Source organism: Salvelinus namaycush, chromosome 41, assembly GCF_016432855.1.
Source record: "Salvelinus namaycush isolate Seneca chromosome 41, SaNama_1.0, whole genome shotgun sequence".
NCBI classification, from domain to species: domain Eukaryota; kingdom Metazoa; phylum Chordata; class Actinopteri; order Salmoniformes; family Salmonidae; genus Salvelinus; species Salvelinus namaycush.
Window position 1 is genome coordinate 9,463,831 of NC_052347.1, and position 25,341 is coordinate 9,489,171.

The 25,341-nt window shown below is 41.9% G+C and overlaps 1 protein-coding gene and 1 pseudogene across 2 annotated transcripts; one reads left to right on the plus strand and one right to left on the minus strand.

Annotated features, from left to right (window-relative positions):
* Nucleotides 1-1,137: 1,137 nt before the first annotated feature.
* Nucleotides 1,138-10,445, plus strand: LOC120033987 (annotated as a pseudogene).
* LOC120034316 (GATOR complex protein NPRL3-like) lies at nt 10,339-25,341 on the minus strand. 2 transcript variants are annotated; one of them, XM_038980820.1, is made up of 14 exons: nt 24,808-25,341; nt 24,631-24,700; nt 21,504-21,542; nt 20,501-20,633; nt 18,879-18,953; nt 17,303-17,456; nt 15,520-15,601; nt 15,287-15,424; nt 14,539-14,695; nt 13,746-13,852; nt 13,192-13,321; nt 12,563-12,755; nt 12,125-12,317; nt 10,342-11,601 (listed from the first exon to the last, which is right to left on the minus strand). In XM_038980820.1, the coding sequence occupies exons 1-14, from the start codon at nt 25,004-25,006 to the stop codon at nt 11,436-11,438; spliced, it is 1,836 nt and encodes a 611-aa protein (XP_038836748.1). In that variant the 5' UTR covers nt 25,007-25,341; the 3' UTR covers nt 10,342-11,435. The 2 variants fall into 2 exon arrangements, with proteins under 2 accessions (XP_038836749.1, XP_038836748.1); XM_038980821.1 differs by lacking the exon at nt 21,504-21,542 and having other exon boundaries at nt 10,339-11,601.

The following is a 25,341-nucleotide window of genomic DNA, read 5'->3' on the forward strand; positions in this document are numbered from 1 at the left end:
ACAGGACAGCTGCCATGACATCATAAAAACGAGCCATGCAAATATTAGATCTGGGAATGTTTATGCCATTCTTAAGTTACTGATATCAACTTACCCCCACTGGCAACTTCCTGCGTGCCCTTCACCTATTTCTGCTATGCTTACACATAAGACCACCACTCCACAAGCACACTGCTGTCTCTGGCAGGCCTCCAAAACGTTTGACTGACTGACTGATCCACACAGGGAGGCACTGCTGGGGTGCAGAGATCAGCAGTTAGTACAGCTTGGTCCCCCTTGCCTCTCCCTGCCGTAGGGTTCTGTCATCAGCACCAGCCAGACGTGCTCCCAGCCGCCTGGCCTACCGCCTTCTCCTCCTGCTCCCCAAAGACAGCCTGGGGAGCCGGGTGGCGCAGTGGTCTAGGGCACTGCATCGCAGTGCTAGCTGCGCCACCAGAGTCTCTGGGTTCGCGCCCAGGCTGGGCTGGGTTCGCGCCCAGGCTCTGTCGCAGCCGGCCGCAACCGGGAGGTCCGTGGGGCGACGCACAATTGGCATAGCGTCGTTAGGGAGGGTTTGGCCGGTAGGGATATCCTTGTCTCAGTATGTAAAATGTATGCACTCTACTGTAAGTCGCTCTGGATAAGAGCGTCTGCTAAATGATGTAAATATACATCACCACCCAACCATGCATTGCATTTCTCCGATTGAAATATACAGTTTCATCTTTTCTCAGGAGTGGCAACAGACCAAAACTAGAGAGAAAGGCCAGCCTTAATATGAGGAAAGATATAATAAAGAACATACACTGCTAGTCCAAGATCACTTATCTCCCATAATTTGATCAGCTGCGATATGGGCTAGCATAAATAAACCTAGTCCTTAAGGCCACACATCTCCACATCTCCCAGTCTATCAGCCTCACAACAGATGATAGGCCTGACAGTTGACTGACAGCTGGTTTAAATGGACTTGTTTTCTAGGAGGTGCAGTAACCGCTTTCAGCTCTGGGTCTTCTATCCCTCTTATCCAGCTTGATCCTAGCAGCCTGTTGCTTGGTAACAGACTGCGACCACTTCCCTCTCCCTTAAGCGCAAGAGGCCTGCCTTGGAAAGGCTTCAGAGGGGCCTGTCACTGAACCATGGGACACAGGCTCCACCATGTCCCCCTCTACTCCTGTGTTCCTGTGCTGGTTTAGAGCAGCTGAGCAGGCTGTCTTTGGGGAGCAGGAGGAGAAGGCGGTAGGCCAGGCGGCTGGGAGCACGTCTGGCTGGTGCTGATGACAGAACCCTACGGCAGGGAGAGGCAAGGGGGACCAAGCTAGAAACCCCAAAGTCTGTCAATCCCATCAGAGTTACTAACCATCACACAATGTCAAGCAAACCTGGCCAACATGGGGCCCACTCTCATCCTGCAAAGTTAAGTCCTAGAAGAATGTGAAAGCCAAAACGGGAGTGGAAAGTGACCCTGCATCATAATACTGAAGCACATCTTTCTCAAATCATCTGCTGTTTCTATTTTCTAGGATTGTTGTTATTGCAGGCAGTTTCAGTGAGTAATACTGAAAGTGGGAGGTAGGCTGAAAGTATAATTAATTTCTTCCCTGTACTGGAACTCATAGGCCTGCACCAAACATTTTATGGGGCTAATCATAGAATTACATATAGAATCCCTATTAATTCAATAGGATCTCTGTGGGCCTATTCATAAAGATGAATCATTTAAAATGTATTACCTTTTATTGTGGCATAAACACAACCAGTCATGGTGTTTTCATCTGATTGTCAAATAATCACTTCAAAGGGCTCCTTTACTAGGCTACCAGTGCACGTTCATTCACTTGCAACATATTTCCAGCCTCCAAACAGTGGTGAAAGGAAAGAGACATCTATTACATAAAACACCAAAAAGTGTGATGACATTTGGTGATTGTCATTAGGCCAGAATTTATGCGTCCACTGCTGTCCGTGCGTGTCTCGGTGTCGCCCACTCATCTCTGCCTTGCCAAAATGTCAGTGTTCTCGTCGAACCACATCGCATTTTGGAGCGTAGGCTATAGGCTACCTCACGTTTTCATGTCCATTCCCTCATTTCTCATGCATCTGACTTCCGTGATAAAAAAGGGGTGTAATAGCATACAGTTTTGTTGCCATTTTGTTTTAATTATGTGATAGGCTCATGTTTTAGCAGTATGGTGTACCTCCACTATTTATTTTGCTGGGACGCCATACCGGACCGTACCACCTGACTATGAAACACCATGGCACATTCAAAAATAATAGCTAATTTCATATCACTACCTCTGAAAGGCCTCCTAAACTGTTGTGTCACAAAAAAAACATTTTAAACACGAGGATAATGGATGGACTGCTGTACTGTACTTCATTCCCAGTGTGCCATGCTGTGTTCACACTCGTGTCACATTCTGTTATAGACGGCCAGACTGGCACATTGGTCAACACAGCCTGGGGCCAAGCTGCCTGGTGCAGACAGCCCTCTTCCTGGGCCAGGGTGGGCAGGCACGAGGACATCAGAACTATTTATATCTGCTTATTAGACCAGCACTGTTTTCCTAATGAAGTTGTGTCAAATGAGAAGGCAGAAAGAGGAAAGAGTGGACCCAGGTCTACTACATGCAGTACAAAATGCCCCTTTGAGATTGTACAACTCAATATTAGGAAGGTTTTCTTAATGTTTTGTAATGTTTAGATTGATATAATACAAAAAACTCAAATTGAGAGTAGCAACGTGAAATGCCATCTCTAGGGAACCATCCAGATGCTCTAAACGTGTGCAATGTGAAGTGATATCCATGGAATGTGTTCAACAAACCACAAAAAAAGTTTAAATAACTTTGGCATGGGTCAATAACTATGAATGTTATGAACGTAACCAGACAAAGGCCATTACCTCGCAAGGCTGCAGGCCCAGACGGCATTCCCAACCGCGTCCTCAGAGCATGCGCAGACCAGCTGGCTGGTGTGTTTAAGGACATATTCAATCAATCCATATCCCAGTCTGCTGTTCCCACATGCTTCAAAAGGGCCACCATTGTTCCTGTTCCCAAGAAAGCTAAGGTAACTGAGCTAAACGACTACCGCCCCGTAGCACTCACTTCCGTCATCATGAAGTGCTTTGAGAGACTAGTCAAGGACCATATCACCTCCACCCTACCTGACACCCTAGACCCACTCCAATTTGCTTACCGACCCAATAGGTCCACAGACGACGCAATCGCAACCACACTGCACACTGCCCTAACCCATCTGGACAAGAGGAATACCTATGTGAGAATGCTGTTCATCGACCAGCTCAGCATTTAACACCATAGTACCCTCCAAACTCATCATCAAGCTCGAGACCCTGGGTCTCGACGCCGCCCTGTGCAACTGGGTCCTGGACTTCCTGACGGGCCGCCCCCAGGTGGTGAGGGTAGGTAACAACATCTCCACCCCGCTGATCCTCAAACCTGGGGCCCCACAAGGGTGCGTTCTGAGCCCTCTCCTGTACTCCCTGTTCACCCATGACTGCGTGGCCATGCACGCCTCCAACTCAATCATCAAGTTTGCGGACGACACTACAGTGGTAGGCTTGATTACCAACAACGACGAGACGGCCTACAGGGAGGAGGTGAGGGCCCTCGGAGTGTGGTGTCAGGAAAATAACCTCACACTCAACGTCAACCAAACAAAGGAGATGATTGTGGACTTCAGGAAACAGCAGAGGGAGCACCCCCCTATCCACATCGACGGGACAGTAGTGGAGAAGGTGGAAAGTTTTAAGTTCCTCGGTGTACACATCACGGACAAACTGAATTGGTCCACCCACACAGACACCGTTGTGAAGAAGGCGCAACAGCGCCTCTTCAACCTCAGGAGGCTGAAGAAATTCGGCTTGTCACCAAAAGCACTCACAAACTTCTACAGATGCACAATCGAGAGCATCCTGTCGGGCTGTATCACCGCCTGGTACGGCAACTGCTCCGCCCACAACCGTAAGGCTCTCCAGAGGGTAGTGTGGTCTGCACAACGCATTACCGGTGGCAAACTACCTGCCCTCCAGGACACCTACACCACCCGATGTCACAGGAAGGCCATAAAGATCATCAAGGACAACAACCACCCGAGCCACTGCCTGTTCACCCCGCTATCATCCAGAAGGCGAGGTCAGTACAGGTGCATCAAAGCAGGGACCGAGAGACTGAAAAACAGCTTCTATCTCAAGGCCATCAGACTGTTAAACAGCCACCACTAACATTTAGTGGCCGCTACCAACATACTGACTCAACTCCAGCCACTTTAATAATGGGAATTGATGGAAATTATGTAAAAATGTATCACTAGCCACTTTAAACAATGCCACTTAATATAATGTTTACATACCCTACATTACTCATCTCATTATGTATATGTATGTACTGTACTCTATATCATCTACTGCATCTTGCCATCTTTATGTAATACATGTATCACTAGCCACTTTAAACTATGCCACTTTATGTTTATATACCCTACATTACTCATCTCATATGTATATACTGTACTCTATACCATCTACTGCATCTTGCCTATGCCGTTCTGTACCATCACTCATTCATATATCTTTATGTACATATTCTTTATCCCTTTACACTTGTGTGTATAAGGTAGTAGTTGTGGAATTGTTAGGTTAGATTACTTGTTGGTTATTACTGCATTGTCGGAACTAGAAGCACAAGCATTTCGCTACACTCGCATTAACATCTGCTAACCATGTGTATGTGACAAATAAAATTTGATTTTGATTTGACCTTATCAGGATCAGCTAACAGACATATTCTCATTCAGACATGGCCAAGACAAAATATTCATAAAATAACAGGAAGCTGACACAATCTGATGTCACTGTGAATCCATCCCCCCAGTCACCTGCTTTGAGTCTCGCTGGCAGTCCAAGCAACACAGCTGGAAGGTATTCACTGTGAACAAAGAGAAATTGTGAAGGGAAACTCAACAATCATCCTAGGTTTACACAAAGGTCAAGTCACTCATTTGAAACATCCCCCTGTAAGTGACTATGATCTGCTGTGCCTGTAAGCATAGATTTACAATGTAAAATTGCACAACCACTTGTTAATGTAGCTAAGGTAGCCTAAATAGTGATTTTCTTTTGTGAGTTGATGTAAGAAAATAAAGAAGTAGAATGAGAAAAAGAAGTGGAAATTAAAACATATTTTCCCCCACCATTCAATCATATAATTTACTTCACATAAATTAAATTCTCTATATAAGAGAGCACATTTTATAAGTACATTTTTGGATTGAATTTGTTCATCTGATGTGTGTGGTCCCTTTAAGAGGAGTCAAAAGAAAATGCTGCGCTTATAACCAAGTGGGCATCTGGTATTTACTACACTGGTAAAAATCCAGTTGAACGAACCTCCAACTGGTAATTACTAGTGGTACAACTGGTAATTACTAGTGGTAAACTCGTGTACTATCTCCGAGCTCCGATTTCTCACACATGATGAACTCTGACGTCACATATTAAGGAAATGGTCTCAATAACAGAATTTTCGGCAGTAAAATGCTACAACAAAATAGTATTTATAGAAAGAAATCTATTAATGTGTTTTTTAACACTATAATTTGCTTGCGAGCATGATAGCTGTACTTTTTGTCGATGGTTGACATGAGCCAATCGGCGTTTCTCAACAAGTTGAAAGCACGTGAAATCACCCAACTCGTATTTACGACTTCACAACGGTAATTACCACCTTCCCATTAGTTACAAACGCAGCAGAAGCCCCAGCATCCCACGCGATACAGCTGGCTAACTAGCAAGCCAACCCGGCTTTTGACAAATATTTCCTATAACAAATAATTTGTGGGTGCAAACCCAATTTCAGATTAATACATAGGAAACGGACATTATTGATGTTGCATACTGAATAGGCCTGTATGTTCTGGCTAACATAAATGTGCCTCAACAACCCTAACGTTACATCGTTGCAACAAGCCTTATAGGCAAAAAAAACATGTCTAGTTAACAAGCTAGGTCACAGATGAAAGTTATAAGTATCTCTGGCTAGGTAGCTATTTTTACTCGATTACAAGCTCAGGTACATCAAGCAATGTAGCATGTCAGGGCGAAAGAGGACCAAGTAAAAAGGGGCGTGTCACTGAGACAGGTGAGGTCTACCGTCCATGACCATGAGAGCAGTGATGTTGATGATGTCAAACCAGGGACAGTGAAGAGTCAGTACTTCTCCAAGGAGGGGGACCCACAAAGGCTTGGAGAAGAGTTCTTCAACCAGCCCTGTATAAGTTTGGCTAAAGCATTCCTGGGGAAGGTACGTTCCCTAGAATCAAACATCATTTTAACCCAAACCGCTGTTGAATAACCCTTGATCAGATACAGATTATAACACAGTAGGTAGGTCTATGACTAGGGCAGCCCTTGTGATGGGAAGGGGGCTCTTTGTGGACTAATGTCTACCTCTGATATAGCTACAGATTGTTACACCAGATAATGTGATTGAACTTTTTTTGCTCCCTGAAGTAATCCAACAATGTGTATGCCGCCATCTTGTCTATTTCAAGTATTTTCTCATTGATCGAGACTGGTGGTTGTCCACCCTAAGGTGCTCGTGTCATGAAGGACAGACACCTGTCTCGATCAATGAGAGAAGACTTGAAATAGACAAGATGGTAGCGTACATATTGTTGGATTACTTCATGGAACAAAACAATTATTATCTGGTATAACAATCTGTAGTCACCTCTAAGGATTATTGTTGCAACTAAGAGTTGTAAAGGTCATCTATATTAATCCTGAACAGAAACACTGCTTGCATTCAAACGACCAGCAAATTTCAAAGCCAGGAAGTGCTTGTGTATGCAGAGTGACTATTAATAATCATAGCCATGACTCCTTTGCACGTTGCTTCTTTTTAAGCCCTCCAGTGGCTGAATCCTGTGCATGTTTGTGTTTAATTAAGCTATGTCTGGACCAGTTTACAGGAAGGCTGTAATAAAAAGTATGAAAGCCATTATCATGTGGCAAGGCTTCCGGGCTGGTTGTTAATTGTCAGAGAAGCTTGGTTCCCCCCGGTGTGATCATGCATTCCACCAAACTTCCAGCACACACTGCCTCAGAACACTGTGTGGTTTGTGAACAGTCCTTTGCTCAATACTGAAATAATTGCTCTCCTCAATGGTGACTTCTTTCAACGGCACTGAAAGAAACTCTGACTGTGAGTAGTTGGTGCTGACTGAGATCCAAACAACTGTTGGGAGAGGACTTATCTTGTAGGGAAATATTTTTTTCCTTCTCACATTAACCTAATTTTATACTACTTTGTCCCCTCCAGCTCCATCAATACTAAATGCCTTCTCAGTGGAGTCTCATGGCCTCTTTTGATTTTGTATTTGTATTTATTATGGATCCCATTAGCTGCTGCCAAAGCAGCAGCTACTCTTCCTGGGGTCCAGCAAAATTAAGGCAGTTTATACAATTTTAAAACATTGCAATACATTCATAGATTTTACAACACACTGTGTGCCCTCAGGCCCCTACTCCACCACTACCACATATCTACAGTACTAAATCCATCTACAGTACTAAATCCAGTACTAAATCCACATGTGTGTATGCATGTGTCTGTGCCAATGTTTGTGTTGCTTCACAGTCCCCGCTGTTCCATAAGGTGTTTTTTGAATCTGTTTTTAAAATCTAATTTTACTGCTTGCGTCAGTTACTTGATGTGGAATAGAGTTCCATGTAGTCATGGCTATGTAGTACTGTGTGCCTCCCATAGTCTGTTCTGGACTTTGGGACTGTGAAGATGCATGGGTGTCTGAGCTGTGTGCCAGTAGTTTAGACAGACAGCTCGGTGCATTCAACATGTCAATACCTCTCATAAATATAGGTAGTGATGAAGTCAATCTCTCCTCCACTTTCAGCCAGGAGAGATTGACATGCATATTATTAATATTAGCTCTCTGTGTACAGTTGAAGTCGGAAGTTTACATACACCTTAGTCAAATACATTTAAACTCAGTTTTTCACAATTCCTGACATTTCATCCTAGTAAAAACTACCTGTCTTAGGTCAGTTAGGATCACCACTTTATTTTAAGAATGTGAAATGTCAGAATAATAGTAGAGAATGATTTATTTCAGCTTTTATTTCTTTCATCACATTCCCAGTGGGTCAGAAGTTTACATACACTCAATTAGTATTTGGTAGCATTGGCTTTAAATTGTTTAACTTGGGTCAAATGTTTCGGGTAGCCTTCCACAAGCTTCCCACAATAAGTTGGGTGAATACTGGCCCATTCCTCCTGACAGAGCTGGTGTAACTGAGTCAGGTTTGTAGGCCTCCTTGCTCGCACACACTTTTTCAGTTCTGCCCACAAATTTTCTATAGGATTGAGGTCAGGGCTTTGTGATGGCCACTCCAATACCTTAACTTTGCTCTTGGTTGAGTGTTGTAGTCATTTCAGTCGCTGTAGTAGCTGACGTGTATAGTGTTGAGTCATCCGCATACATAGAAACTCTGGCTTTACTCAGTCAGTGGCATGTTGTTATTAAAAAAAAAAAAAAGCAAGGGGCCTAAACAACTACCCTGGGGAATTCCTGATTCTAACTAGATGATATTTGATAGGCTTCCATTAAGACAAGTAACTCTTTATTCACATTATAGCAGGGGGTGTAAAGCCATAACACAAGTTTTTCCAGCAGCAGACTTTGATTGATAATGTCAAAAGCTGCACTGAAGTCTAACAAGACAGGCCCCACAGTCATTTTATCATCATTTTCTCTCAGCCAATCATCAGTCATTTATGTAAGTGCTGTGCTTGTTGAGTGTCCTCCCCTGTAAGCATGCTGAAATTCTGTTGTCAATTTGTTTACTGTAAAATAGCATTGTGTCTGGTTAAACACAATTTTTTCCAGAAGTTTACTAAGGGTTGGTAACAGGCTGATTGGTCGACTATTTGAGCCAGTAAAGGGGCTTTACTATACTTGGGGAGCGGAATGACTTTAGCTTCCCTCCAGGCCTGAGGGCACACGCTCTATAGTAGGCTTAAATTGAAGATGTGGCAAATAGGAGTGGCAATATCTTCTGCTATTATCCTCAGTAATTTTCCATCTAGATTGTCAGACCCTGGTGGCTTGTCATTGTTTATAGACAATAATTTGATCATAATTTGATTTGATTGATCTAGCTAAACATGGTGGGAAAATGTGTGTTGTGTATTCCTGTATCAACATTGGAGTCCAGTTAGCAGTTGCACAGCCATTGGCACACATACACCATCAGCAGGGCTTATTGTGACCCCACACATGTAATCTAGTTCTCTTCAGAGACAACAATAGATCAAGTTCCTACTGAAGACTTACCCACTGAGGGTAAGCCATAACACAAGAAAGTATTTATTTAGGCTATCCCTTGTTTGTGCTGCAAGTTATCGGTGCGTCGGAGTGCAGATGGCACTGAGCTGAGAGGGAGGGTGGTGGAGACTGAGGCCTACCTGGGAGGAGAGGACAAAGCTTCTCACTCTGCTGGGGGAAAATGGAACACAGCGATGTTTATGAAACCTGGCACCATGCCAGGTTTCCCATATGTATACCCCATCTACGGCATCTACCTCTGGATGAATGTTTCCAGTCAAGGTAAGACCATACAACAAAACAGTACAACAGCCAGGCTTACCCTGAAGGCAGTGGAACAAACCACCATTAATAAACCAAACTGCCATTAAAACCACACGCAGTAAAGTTCAGTGTGTTGGCCTTATCTGTAGGAAAATCACCTCATTAGAGACTAAGTAGTGTTGCATCTCCCAGGCTCCCCCATGTTACTTTCATTAGGCCATAGTTCTCTTTTTTCAATTTTTTTCTCATTATTGAAGACGTTATATTATATGTTGCACCATGTTATTATCCATTCATTCACACTGGAGAAAGGGCAAAGGAAGGAGACAGTATGGCTCCACTCTATCGTTCCCTGTGTGTGTTCTCTCTAGGGGAGGGTGCTGCCGTGCTTCTGCGCGCTCTGGAGCCTCTACATGGCCTGCCTCTGATGAAGCAGCTGCGGATAGCCAGGCGGAGGGAGGGGCCCCGGCCCCTGAAGGACAAGGAGCTATGCAATGGTCCCTCAAAGCTGTGCCAGGCCCTGGACATACCACGCTGCTTCGACCGGAGAGACCTAGCCTCAGACCCAGAGGTGTGGCTGGAGAGGGACACCCAGATAGGCCCGCAAGAGCCAGACCTCAGGGAGGTGGTCTCAGCAAGGCCGGATCGGCATTGACTCTCATGGGGAATGGGCCATCAAACCCGTGCGCTTCTATCTGCGTGGTCACCACTGTGTGAGTGTAGTGGACAAACAGGCAGAGACACAGACTCACTCACTGGCCAACAATGTGATATCAGACTTTGCGTCCTCCACAGTGGACGTATGTGATGGTGACACAGGACAGTGTTGAAACTGGGAATATTTTTGGAATTGTATCAAACCATGATGAGTATATACTTAATGTTTTTTTTAATCTTAACTATAACCAGGTTTTTACAGACATAATGCAAATGAAAACATGTCAGCTATGAGCTATTTCAGTAATTTGGTCTAGCTATGGGGAAATCATTGCAAAAGACCCAAAGCCAAAATGTTTGCTCTGAGGGGAATCCAGATGAAATATATCATTACTTCTACTTAGATACACACATTGTTTCCCAAATACAAATCCCACAGATATGGAATATGCCATATTTGTATGCTACAAATGATTAAACTACATTCCAAACATCTGTAAAATATTTGATCTAGCCCCCCCTCCCTGCTATCAAAGCAACTAGAATTTCCATTCCAGTCATTCTCATTAATAAACATCCTTGCTTGAAAAGTTCTCTTGGAATCATTGATGTCACAGATGTTTGGAACGTCTTGCTCCTCCTCTCAAAGCAAAAACAGCATGTCTGATGTTTGGCATCTTTTCATTCTTTCCCTCCCACTGAGACTCCTGGGGGAGGCAGCCTTGCCTGCAGCCTGGAATTAGCATTAGGGTTGTTTTCCTACATTGTGTTTGTTGGAGATGATTTAGCACTTTTGGGATTCCCCCAAATGGAAAGGCTCAAGTGGAGTACAGTTTATAGGTATCAGTAAAGCTCTTCACACACTGTTATTCAATAATGTACAGTAGTATTGAAAACAAGGCATTGAACGTAAAACATCTAAGAGCGAAAGGGACAAATTAAATCATCTAAAAGCTATATACATTCATTCCCAGTCCCCCAAGCAGTGCAGACAGTTATGCTTTTATAAATCTTATTTTTTGGGGGTGCATTGATATGAGTACAGTTGGCTGAAAGCAGCAAGCACCATAATAAGGCCTTTGTACAGCAGCAGTCCGTGTCATTCTGTCCGTCTGGTATTTCAGAAAGGGTCCTTCACCTCATGACAGACCTGTCTACCCTCTCTACTCCAGAGGAGACTGGAAGAGGGAGATGACAGGGTCCTCATGGTTGGTGACCACCAGAACACTTCTGAATTTGTCAAAGAGGGTCTTCAGCTGAGAGCGCCTCATGTTTTCGTTATACATGATCTCCTCCAGGTGATGGTGCCCTCGGAAGTAGTGCAGCAGCCTGGAAAGAAGGAAGGAACATCACACAACAGGCAGATAAATGAGACTAAAGCAAATTCTCCACCAAATCATTAGCTGAGTAAATCTAGCATGAAGCAACACTTGTTAAAGCCAGTAATCACATTAGTGCATCCTGCACACTATGCAGTCACACTATTGATTCACTGCTTAGGGCTTTGGCATTTTCCTTCAAGCTTTTTCTCACTTCTGCAACTCAACAATTGTTACACAACTGAAAAATAACATTCTCTTTCCCATATATTCTTACATGAAGACAGGATGAGAATTTTTTATTTATTTCAAAGCCTTGAACAAAAATCCTTTAATTCCCCACAAGACCAAGCTGACAGATGTATGTTTGTTCTGAAGATATATGAGTCACAAGAGCCTCCAGCCCAGGTCCTTCAAAACGACCCAGCCCACCTGTCATACTGGCTGTTACACAATAGAGGGCTCCATTACGCCACTGAAATACAGTAGCCCACCTTGGTGCCAACTAGTAAAGGGCAGGGGACATACTGTACCTGGCAAACATGCGCAGGTCTTCAGGACTTTGTGCAGCCGGGATATTGAGGATGACCTGGCGTTCGTGCTCGGTCAGGCTGGCCAGTAACGTCTCGGTCATCCTCCTGTTTAGTGGAGAGTCTCCACCAGGAAGCAGTTCTGCACTGGAGTTATCCATACTGGGACTGGTCAGGGTCATGTCATCACTGCTGGCTACAGAGAGAGAGAGAGAGTGAGGGGTGGAGAGAATGAGAGAGACAGACATTGATTAAGGAGAAGGAATGACAGACGGGTTGATGATTAGCTGACTAGAGGCACAACTGTAGCAGGTAACCCTATTGAACAGGTTAACCAGGTACGGTAGTACATAAAAACATCCTCTATCATAAAGATAGAGAGTACTTCAACACTTCATCCCCAGAGTGCAAGACAGCTGGTTTAAGGGGAAGTTCACATACTTGGAGATCCGAAGCTGAGTGCGCTGGGCGTGCTGAGGCTGCGGCCCCCCACCCGGGCCACCAGGGGGAGCTCCTCGTCCCGCAGCAGACCTGGCTCCTCCTCACTGGGGGGCACCAGCAGACACACATAGGTATGGAGCTGGATCAGCAGGCGCCGCTGGAGCATCCACACCACCATCTGGATCAGCTGGGCCTGGCCAGAGGAAGGCGGAGAGGGAAGGGGGTGGAGGGGAGAGGAAAGGAGAAGGGACAAACTGGGTTAGAGACACCACTCAAAGAAAAAAACTGAACAAGTGGAACTGGAAGAAGCATCACCCTGTAACTGGGCGCATCTGTTTCAGACAGACAGGTTCCAACCTGGCCCAAAATAGAGCCAAAAAATAGCTGCGTGTTCTGGTCCTGTTCTCATGAAAATAGATGTTGAGAAGGATGGAGTTGATGTGATGTCTTTTATAATTTATCTTCTTCGCTTAGAGAGCTCGGCCAAACCAGGATGGGTCTGGGAGAGAGCCCAGATGTTCTTTCTGCTTCAGACATCAGCATTTCTAAAGTATCAATTATATGCTGAGTAGCTTTCTGGAAGCTAACTTTTAGTCAAAATGAGCGTGTGTATTTCCTAATAGACCTACCTCCTGCACAGACGCATCCAGTGGGTTCCTAAACTCAGACAGTGAGAGGGGCAGGGAGAACTTGGCCAGCATGGAAGGCAGGTCATGACCTGGGAACTGCTGGCCAAACGCCTCAGCCAATGGAGAGTACCTATGCAAGAAGAAGGAGATGGTGATTTCTTACTTATTCATATTGTACCCGTTACAAATGTTCAAGCAGGAGAGAATCTTTTCAGTCTACAGTACAAAACACAGACGGACCATGAGTGGCCCAAAGAAAATCTAATTCAGTCAACAAAAATAATGGGTTAACATGATATGACATCACATTTTGTTATAGATTCACCATCCAATCATTAGGTCATAATTCAACATTAGCACCCTGATGCTCATGATGACAGCTTATTATGTTGGTATAAAATGGATGTACAGATTACAGTGTCTGGTTCATTAGTTTAGCCACCTCTCAGCACACACCCTGTTAATGAGGCATGGCAGGAATGAGAGGAGAGAAAGGGAACACGAGGCTGTTCAAACACACACACACACACACACACACACACACAGATACTCACAGGCTGATGTTGGCGTGTGGGGACAGCATGTAGACATTGTTCTCACACAGAGGGTACACTATGATGGCTTTTCCCCAGTACACCAGGTGAGCAGCAATCTGGAAGATCTGCACACACAACGAACAGAAACAAAAATGCAACTGTGAAAATGCATTATTGGGCATGGACAGAACCTGTCTGTATAGAAATGAAATATTACTGAAGAGAAAGAAGATTCCTAATTTACCCCACTAGATGGCAGTATGAGAACAGCAACATTATGACACCAACACTATGATGTGACATTGAGGACAGTTTGTAATGACTTGCTATTCTTTATATATACAATTCTTTATAATGTAGCATGTTAGTGTTCAGCAACTTACAATCAAATATAGTCCCCTGTTGAAAAGTGGGCCGATGTCAACTAAACCTGGCTTCAAATACTATTTAGGGTATTTCAATTGCTTTCAAATACATTTGGAAGTAAGTATTTATATTTTATTTTTAAAGACAAGTAGTTGAATATTGGAACGTATTTGGAAATACACTCCTATGCATTAAACCTGGGCATTTAAAAAGTGTTTGAAATTAGTATTTGAAAATGCTTTCAAATAGTAGGCTATTTATAGGAAATTATTTGAAATACATTTACATATTTCCAATAGAAGTATTTTATTCACCACATTATTTGAAAATACTCAAATACACAGAAAATAAGTATTAAAATAATAAACAATCAAATACCCATGTATTTGAACCCGATCAAATACCCATGTATTAGTGTGTACTGATGCAAGGTGTTCCTACCAACCTGTAGCAGGTTCAGGTCTGCATCCTGTGCCAGCTGTTGCAGGTTCTTGACTGCAGAGCAGGTCTTAATGAGGCGCACCAGAGCAGGAGAGCAGTCCAAAGGCAGCTGGGCCAGCAGAGCTTTCTCACTGTCCAGCAACAGCAGAGCATGATACGGCCTGGGGGACAACAACACATACATTTAACACAGAGCCCATGTTAATGACTAATTATCACTAGTTACATTCTATATAGTCCATGAAGTGTATGGAAATCCTTTATTGCTAGAAATGTACACATTTTTCTCTCTTGGAAAATACTCATAATATATAGCTATCATTATGGCTTATATTTAAGTTTCAATGCATGTTTTACTAAGGGCAAAATTGTAGTTGTATTAGTATTTTGAGATGAAGACGCTGTAACATTGGTCTGACTAAACATAAGCATGTGAAAGGCAGAAGTAAATAAAGAATGCCATTAGGTGGCGCTGTGGCCTACAGGAAATGATTGGTGGAGCTGCTCACCAAAATGCAGTTAAAAGTTCCACATAAAGAAGCAGGCCACAAGAGCTAACTGTTGCCACAAAGAGTTCTCTCTCACAGCCTCGGTATATTACTGGAAAACTTTCCATAATGCAGATCTGATCAACTAAATGTCCACATACAATGAAAACCTACAAAGTTCTGCCGTCAGTTAGAACTTGTAACCCACACGTCACAAACAGTGTTCAGTAGCTCACAAAAGGACAAACTCACAGGCATACACACCTTATGGCCTTGAGGCTACGCTCCAGAGCCTCTGGGGGTACGTGGTTTCCCCCTACCCGGTGGATCTTGTGAGGTAAACAGAAGCTCACCTCCAGCCAGTTGTTGATATGGAGCCTCACCACCCCTGTTGTACACAGGCTAGAAACACAACACAGACTCTATTATTACACCTGCACTGTTAGAACAAAGAAACTATCCACAAATACATGACTTTGTACGGTGTTTTTACAAACCTGTCATATGCTTCCTTCAAGTCCCTGGCAAGCTTGCATTTAGGAAGGATTTGTCTGAATGGTGACTGAGGGCTGCCATCAGCTAAGAACGAAAACACAGAAAATCAAGTCACATGCATTGACCTCTCCATGACATTGTAAATCCATGTCGCGTGAAGACTTTGACGAAGACACCTCTCATCCCATCTTCTTTGGAACAATATGGAGAGGAAAATATATGCATTGTTCTGTAAAATGCTATCAGAGTAAAGTAGGTACTTCATGGTATATGGTACTTAATGGCGGGTACTTTTTGGTACTTCTACTCAATACCCATCCCGGATCCGGGATCATTCTCATCAGAAACGCTGACTAGAATAGCCTAGCGCAACAGGGAATATCATATAATATAAATACATGAAATCACAAGTCCAATACAGCAAATGAAAGATAAACATCTTGTGAATCCAGCCAACATGTCCGATTTTTAAAATGTTTTACAGCGAAAACACAACATATATTTATGTTAGCTCACCACCATATCCCAAAACACAACGCCATTTTTTCACCGCAAAGATAGCTTTCACAAAACCCACAAATAGAGATAAAATTAATCACTAACCTTTGAACAACTTCATCAGATGACAGTCTTATGACATCATGTTATACAATACATTTATGTTTTGTTCGAAAATTTGCATATTTATAGCTACAAATCGTGGTTTTACATTAGCGCCATGTTCAGAAATGGCTCCAAAATATACTGAGAATTTTTAGAGAGCCACGTAATCTAACAGAAAAACTCATCATAAACTTTGATGAAAAATACATGTTGTACATATAATTAAAGATACACTGGTTCTTAATGCAACCGCTGTGTTAGATTAAAAAAAATAACTTTAGTAAAAAGCACAGCATGCAATAATCTGAGACAGCGCTCAGCCATTCTCCGCCATGTTGGAGTCAACAGAGTCAACAAAAATACGAAATAACATCATAAATATTCCCTTACCTTTGATGAACTTTCATCAGAATGCAGTGCCAGGAATCCTAGTTCCACAATAAATCGTTGTTTTGTTTTAGAATGTCCATTTCTTCTGTCGAATTAGCAACTTTGGCTAGCATGTGTAGCTCACGTGTCCATGAAGATTTGACGCAATGAACGAAAACTTCTAAATGTGATAATAAAAGTCGAATAAACTGGTCAAAGTCAGTTGAGAATCAATCTTCAGGATGTTTTTCTCATATATATCCAATAACGTCCCAGACAGAGCATTTCTTCGTGTCTATCTAACGATTTGCAGACAAAGATATGACATACCCAAGTGCGTGGCCAAAAACTGGCAATATGACTGACCTGTCACTCCAAAGGCTCTCATTCGGTCCCACATAATGCTAGACACTTCATTCCACGTTCTACTGCCTGTTGACATCTAGTGGAAGGCGTATGAAGTGCATACATATCCATAAATATTAGGCAATTGAATAGGCAATGTCTTTCACAGCGACCCATTTCAGAATTTTCACTTCCTGTTTGGAAGTTTGCCTGCCAAATGAGTTCTGTTTTACTCACAGATATAATTCAAACCGTTTTAGAAACTTCAGAGTGTTTTCTATCCAATAGTAATAATAATATGCATATCATATGATCTAGGACAGAGTACGAGGCCGTTTAATTTGGGCACCATTTTATCCAAAAGTGAAAATGGCGCCCCCTATTTCCAAGAGGTTAATGGCGGGTACTTTTTGGTACTAGACTCAAGCACTGAGTGGTGTGTTTTGGGTAATGTAGTATGTGACTCACTCTCGGTCATGTTGGTGACCTCGTCCTGCACGGCCAGCATCAGCTTGGCCTCTCTGGTGAGGTACTGGCAGCGGCGCTCCTCGTGCTGCAGGGCGATGGCGATGCGCCGGGACAGGTTGTGCATGCAGCTGATGACAGACGGGTCGGCGTTGGCCTGTAAGGTGCACCAGGACAGAGAGACGGCATTATGAGACACTGGTGCAAAGCAACTGGAACACTGATCACACTTCAACACTTGGTTAAAGGGATACTTCGAGATTGTGGCAATTAAGGCCCTTTATCTAATTCCCCATAGTCAGATGAACTCGTCGATAACATTTTTATGTCTCTGCGTCCAGTATGAAGGAAGTGAAAGGTCGTTTCGTGAGCCAATGCTTAGACTTAATAGACTTCCAGTCATTGCGTTTGAGCTAGTTAGCAACTTCCTTCAAACTGCACGCAGAGACTCTGAAATATCGAAATATCCCTTACATTTTTTACTACTAAAAAGTACTTTATTATTAGTTTATAGATGATTATAAATCTGTAATAGTTATAACACATTGGTTGAAATTGTGAGCATCTACTAAATTATTACATTGTAATTGTAACAAATAGGGAATCTATGGTCCGGCAAGTCAGTAACTCAAGATATCGGTTTGTTTACATCACATGTTGACTTTAAAATATTGTAATCTCTAAGTAACTTCAAAACAGCAATATTAGCAACATAATCCATTTTAGAAGTTCAATAATAGCTTAATAAAAAAATGTGAGTGGTAAAATGGCCCTAGTTCCAAACTGCTCATTTAAAAATTGTGCATACTATAAAAAAAATTATATCAGATATTTTATCAATACATGCATGTCAAATTTTATTTATTGCAGTTAAATCATTTTGGGTGAACCGACATTGAGTGACATTACTGATATGAATATAAAAATATGAATCAATAGCGTATTTAAACAAATTACTCATATTTCAAAATAAAAACCAAACAAGTCAAAAGGGCAGGACATCATTTTCTGCATGGTCATGTTAGGCGCAGAGCCGTGGAAAGTGCCAGTGAGTGACAGGCTGGGTGGGTTGCTGGGCAGATATGAGGTTAGAACATGACTGTGCACATTCCGCCCAGTCTCAGCTGTGCAGGGCTAGGCAGCCTCCAGTGAATCAGCAGTCTGCCAGGCTCAGTCATGCCCAGGGGACGGTAGTGCCATGCTGGGTAGAGTGATTAAACAGAGCCCACTGCCCCCACCCAGCTCTCACCCTCCTTTCCACCACAGATAGACCCCATGCTGGAATGTTATCACCCCAAGAGACCCATCCTTTTCTGGGAAAGCACTCTCCCTGACCTGGCCTCACCCACCCAAATTACCAGCCAATTTATTTTATTTAATTAGAGAAAATGTATTTATCACCAATGAATGTGGTGTTTGTAAAATAAGCACATAATGTGGAAAACATTTAGCTAATCCAAACCTGAGTATTAGCACTTATTCATCAAATTAAGATGAATATTATTGGCATGACAGTAATTATATTCAAGAGGAAAGAGAAAGCTATTTATGGAAAATAAAATAAAAATTATGTTCTTACTCTCAGAGCAAACACAACACTGAACAGGATCATGGTGGGCATCTCCCTCTTAGGTGAGGGGTCTGTCTTGGACACCTGGACAGAAAGAAATAAGATAATAAATATAATAGATATAAGATGTTCTAAATCATTCTATGATCAATGGCTTTGCACATCACTATTTAAATCATAATACTTGCTATTGTATGTATTGAAATGTATAAACAACACAGTGAAAACATTCATGTTAGTCCTGTGGCAAAGCTCTCTAGACAAGAATAAACAGCTGTAAATGGCTCCTTTTATTCATGCCTTTTATACTGGTATTTTCATCTTATTTACAAAAATACATAAATATATAATTGCACTTTTTAAAGCTTGGTTTATTATAGTAGGTATTCAATTAAGCTTTGAAATAACATTCTATGAGAGCCATAGCTCATGAATTGTTGGTATAATTTCTGAAAAGGAACATTTTGTAAGGATTCTAACATACAACTCAGGCTCGGTTTTTAGGGGATCACACTGATGAGAAATTGCTATTTGGATACAATCAACAGCATACAAATCACATGGATTAAATACATGTCTTTATGGAAAGCAAATGATTCACTGCACCAGTTGAGTAATTTGTTATCAGGTTCATCAGGACACTAATTTCAACCCTCTAATAGGCTACATGTAGTCCAGCGAATGGAATAGTACCTATCATCAACCTACTTAGGTTAGATATGTTTAAGTTACGTTACAAACATTTCAATATTTGTCTAGAATTTCACTCCAAATGATTTCTCCACTTCTCACCCCTTATATTCAATCCATTCTATCTTACTTCTGTGAATTGTCAAATAATGATTGTGAAACACTGAGATGTAAGGCACTTCTTCCACTAGATGGAGCGTGGGACCTGAATTCACAGTCTCAGAGTGGAATTAAAAGGAGAATTGCTGTTTCAGATCGAGGGGAGAAGAACTGCCCCCTCTCATTGAAGCCACGAAGTTCAAAGCCGACCGCAGTACTGCACAAATTGTTTGCAGAAAATAGTGATTTGGAAAATGTCAATCTTCGTGGTCAATCTTCGTGTAAATAAATGAAAATATTCTAAGACACGCATGGTACCAATAATTAATTATATTACACCAGATGTATGTCCTTGAACTGATTATTTTAAAACGAAAAGGTCGCTGGTTCCAATCCCCGAGCCAACTAGGTAAAAAATCTGTCAATGTGCCTTTGAGCAAGGCACTTAACCCTAGCTGCTCCTGTAAACCGCTCTGCAGAAGAGCATCTACTAAATGACTAATGGAAGCCTGCAGTACCCCGGTTGGCCTTCAGCTTGATATATTCATTGAGAGGGGGCAGCACTGAGCTAGCCTGCAACGTCACTTTCTGGAGTAGCTCAAACTGTGCATGTTATATATCCATGAGATGCCATATTAACCGACTTCCTTGGCTTCAAATGCGCTATTGAGTCTTCACAAAGGGATGAATTGTGTCACGTGATTGATGGCTTTGTCCATCCATTCATATACAGTCATTGTTCAGATCTCATGCTACTACTGCTGGACTGACTGACAGAGAATCTCTGCGGTGAATGTGTATTTATGCTCAGGCCATCACAAATTCACAAAAAAGTATCTTACCTGAATGGTGTGAGGATGCTGGAGGAGGGTGGGGTGCCCAACGAAACGCACATTGTCTATCTTCAGCTCAAACTTCTTCCCACACATATCAGACTTGGTGGCCAAGATAGTGGCGAGGATGATGTCAGAGAACCTTATTGGAGAAAGAGAGGAGAAAAAGACCTAAGTAAACCAGCCGAGAGTAGAGCAGGAAGGGAGGAGAGCAACAAGATATCTGAGAAAGTGCCAATTATATCTAATTCGGTTTCATTGTCTTTGTTTTATTATTTAGTCCATCAACCTATAATGGTAGCCATAGTGTGACTCTGGATAGGAGGGTTAGGTCAATCACAACCTGATTGATAGATCACAGTTTGAGAGGAGCTGGTGTAAATAGTACTTGGAGAGGAGAGACGACAGTGAATAAGCCCCCTCTGGCAGAGAAGGCGAGGGCTTTGTAAAGGGGAGGTGACAGATTCATGCTGGTTTACATAGCTCATGCTGCAGGCCGGCCCCATCATCAAATACAAATTATATCATCATCATTAGGTGGTATTATTCCACCAGAAAACCGAAACGGGACAGATTCTAATCCAATCTTAATCATGGCTATGTTTTTGTTCTGAGAAATAAGTGAGGATATTACTATGGCTCTGCTTGGTTTAGCCATGTAAAATAAGTCTATGTATCTATTCAGAATTGATTTCCCAAAAATCAAATATCATCAGATGAAGTGGATTCTAATGCTAAATTAACTGAAGAATCTACGTTGCTGGTTTTGGAGCAATCATTTAACAAGGCTTAATTGAAATGCAGGATTTACCAAGATAGACCAGTGAATCATTCCATTTGTAATAATTCAACAGGAATTTCAGATATTAAGGTTGGCGTAGGCATATATATGTACACACACACACACAGGATATATATATATATATGCAAGACAAAACAGGAAGGAAGGAGTGAATAAAGACAAGGGTGTTCTAAACAAAGGAAAGGTGGTTTTAGAATGATGTGGTCTTACCCTGCTACCAACTGTTCATCAGTTAGTGGAGTTTGTTCTCTGAAATGGGAATAGGGCCATAAAAAAAAAAACGCAAACAAAAGAAAAAAATGCAGCAGACAATTGGACAGAATGCATAACAGAAGGACATCGCAAACAAAGCTAAACAAGATTACCACTTGAGAGTGACTTGAATAAATATTTTAAAGCAAATTGATCTATTTTTGTACCAAAGACTTGATTACAGAAAATGTTGTAACGCTTCACGATGCATTGCTCTTGTACCGGAGTACAAATGCTATAATTAACCCAGTAACAATGTTATGAACATGTTATTACAAAGTAATTTAGCATTTGCTTTGTAATTGCATAGTAGCCAACATTAGATTTTGTGGTTAGTGGACTCAACTCCATTAACATGCAACAACAAAGCAATAACTAAGTAACAACAAGTTACTAGAGTAATTACCATGTTAATATCATAGATGGGTTGAAATAGGTAAAGAGTAGGCCAAACTTGATGTAAATAGGCCTGTAGCTTTTATTTGAGTAATTATCAATTGTAGGCATCTGTATTTTTGTTAAATTCTTCCTTTTAAATTAAATGAGTGACTGAAATTTTCATTTAAAAAAAATCTGTATCTTGTGGCCACTATTTTGCATGCCAGCCATTTCTTATTATCTGAATGTCACTTGAAAATTAAAACGCAAACACTTTAAAAGCCCACATGTTAAACAAAAGGCACTTATGTAACAAGGTTAAAAAGCTCATGTAACCTATCCATTTATTTGACATACATATAGAGTGACTTTCATAATCACATATTCCAAACAACAGATAAGGGGTGTATTGCCATGAACCAATGCTGTAATATCACAGACACATTTGCAAGAAGGCACAAATACAACCCTAGCCCTCTTGGGTGAACTAGAGCCAATAGGACCCTAGCCAACACACATGCCGCCATTGTTTTAATCAAATGTTGACTAATTTTGTTCTGATATGAACATATCCTAAACTTGACTGGTTAACAAAACGTATGATGAATATGCTGAAGCCTGTCACACTGGCGCAGTGTCACACAGTCCCCTACCCCATTCATAAATGGCAATGGCACCTCTGGCAGTCTCTATGGGGGTGCCACAGGGTTCAATTCTTGGACCGACTCTCTTCTCTGTATACATCAATGATGTCGCTCTTGCTGCTGGTGAGTCTCTGATCCACCTCTACGCAGACGACACTATTCTGTATACTTCTGGCCCTTCTTTTGACACTGTGTTAACAACCCTCCAGGCGAGCTTCAATGCCATACAACTCTCCTTCCGTGGCCTCCAATTGCTCTTAAATACAAGTAAAACTAAATGCATGCTCTTCAACCGATCGCTGCCTGCACCTGCCCGCCTGTCCAACATCACTACTCTGGACGGCTCTGACTTAGAATATGTGGACAACTACAAATACCTAGGTGTCTGGTTAGACTGTAAACTCTCCTTCCAGACTCACATCAAACATCTCCAATCCAAAGTTAAATCTAGAATTGGCTTCCTATTCCGCAACAAAGCATCCTTCACTCATGCTGCCAAACATACCCTTGTAAAACTGACCATCCTACCAATCCTCGACTTCGGTGATGTCATTTACAAAATAGCCTCCAAAACCCTACTCAATAAATTGGATGCAGTCTATCACAGTGCCATCCGTTTTGTCACCAAAGCCCCATATACTACCCACCACTGCGACCTGTACACTCTCGTTGGCTGGCCCTCGCTTCATACTCGTCGCCAAACCCACTGGCTCCAGGTCATCTACAAAACCCTGCTAGGTAAAGTCCCCCCTTATCTCAGCTCGCTGGTCACCATAGCAGCACCTACCTGTAGCACGCGCTCCAGCAGGTATATCTCTCTCGTCACCCCCAAAACCAATTCTTCCTTTGGCCGCCTCTCCTTCCAGTTCTCTGCTGCCAATGACTGGAACGAACTACAAAAATCTCTGAAACTGGAAACACTTATCTCCCTCACTAGCTTTAAGCACCAGCTGTCAGAGCAGCTCATAGATTACTGCACCTGTACATAGCCCATCTATAATTTAGCCCAAACAACTACCTCTTTACCTACTGTATTTATTTATTTTGCTCCTTTGCACCCCTTTATTTCTATCTCTACTTTGCACCTTCTTCCACTGCAAACCAACCATTCCAGTGTTTTTTTTACTTGCTATATTGTATTTACTTCGCCACCATGGCCTTTTTTTATATTTTTATTTATATATATATTTTATTTGCCTTCACCTCCCTTATCTCACCTCACTTGCTCACATTGTATATAGACTTATTTTTCACTGTATTATTGACTGTATGTTTGTTTTACTCCATGTGTAACTATGTGTTGTTGTATGTGTCGAACTGCTTTGCTTTATCTTGGCCAGGTCGCAATTGTAAATGAGAACGTGTTCTCAATTTGCCTACCTGGTTAAATAAAGGTGAAATAAAAATAAATGCTAACTACTTTAGCACATAATGATGATAGTATCTTCTGACTAGGGGAGTTTTATTGAGAGCCCAAACACTTGCTCTAAACATTAACAAGCATTGCCTTTCATATCAGTGAGAAATACTTTTTTATGTTTTATTAAAGTTACTACACACCTTTATAGGGTTAGTGTTCCCACATGGCCAAATCTCCATGTTACAGAGCTTGTTGATGGAAGACATTGGCCGCCACCTGTGAAAATTGTCTATCTAGCGTGCTCCGAACACCTGTGTGTAAGCTAACTGAGGAGGAAGTGTAGTTCATCAACTGGGGGCACACAAAGTGTATGGATCTGTGTAAAACTACTAAAGTAAGTGTATCGTTATTTGAAAGATTATTTCTCGCTGACATGAAAGATAGGGGGCATATCAGCATACGTTTTGAAAACAGCTTCAAAAGCGATGATTATTGACGTTTTTAAACCTTAAAACACAGCATCGGAATTGTAGTTTACACCGAGCCAAATGCGGGCGAATGTAATGGCTGAAAATCCGACACAAGGAGAAGGTTTTTCGAAAGCTAACAGTCCCCATTCAAAGGGATGTTGTTTATTTCCCCATCGTGATATAGACCTAAACATGGAAACAATATGTAGGTGACATAATATGATGACCAATACCTTGAATCTCCATCCGGGTCTTCAAGAACATCTCCTGTAGTGTTCAATGCATATGGACTTCGCTGTTTAGCTATTGGGCAAAGACATCAGATTAGAAGATTGTTGATTAGAAGATTGTTTACCAAATCTTACATATCACACCACATAGCAAGCTAACGTCACACACACACTACTTACTCGTGAGTGAAGATGTGCAATCTGCAACCCGTTGAAATGGGTACCTAAAGAGCAATTTGTTCCCTCGGCTACCCGAAGTAACCAAAATTACACTGATAGGGCTTGTCTTTTCACCACATTTGAAGAAGCTATTTTCAGACTGTTTATACATAGATTTTCGCTCGCCTTGTAAATCAAATGAAGATGAATGAATGTACATATTTTAACGTCGAGTAAGCAAATTGTTTGTCAATTAATATTTAACATTACAGTAGCTAGCTACATGGTTATAAGAAACCTAGCTACCACTTGCCAGACTTTCCAACAATTATTAAATATAGCTAGCTCGCATGCTAGCACCGAGCTAACTAGCTTGTGCCAGCTAAGAAATGTTGAGGGTTAATGTTACCTATCGCAGCACCATTAGCTACATTGATTAACTACTTAACAACACTCGGTAATATACTGGTGACAATATATTTTAATACTTATATAATTCCGTTATCTGCTAGATGTGTTGTTGTTTCTCTACTCCAGCTCAGCGCTGCCTGCCAA

Excerpts from the sequence above, each read along its gene's own strand:
- LOC120034316 (XM_038980820.1), bottom strand. The coding sequence starts at position 25,006 with ATGTACATTCATTCATCTTCATTTGATTTACAAGGCGAGCGAAAATCT. Across the intron at positions 15,425-15,519 it reads TTGAAGGAAGCATATGACAG|CCTGTGTACAACAGGGGTGG; the intron begins GTTTGTAAAAAC and ends TTGTGTTTCTAG. Across the intron at positions 12,756-13,191 it reads TGGATGCGTCTGTGCAGGAG|GCCCAGCTGATCCAGATGGT; the intron begins GTAGGTCTATTA and ends TCCTCTGGCCAG.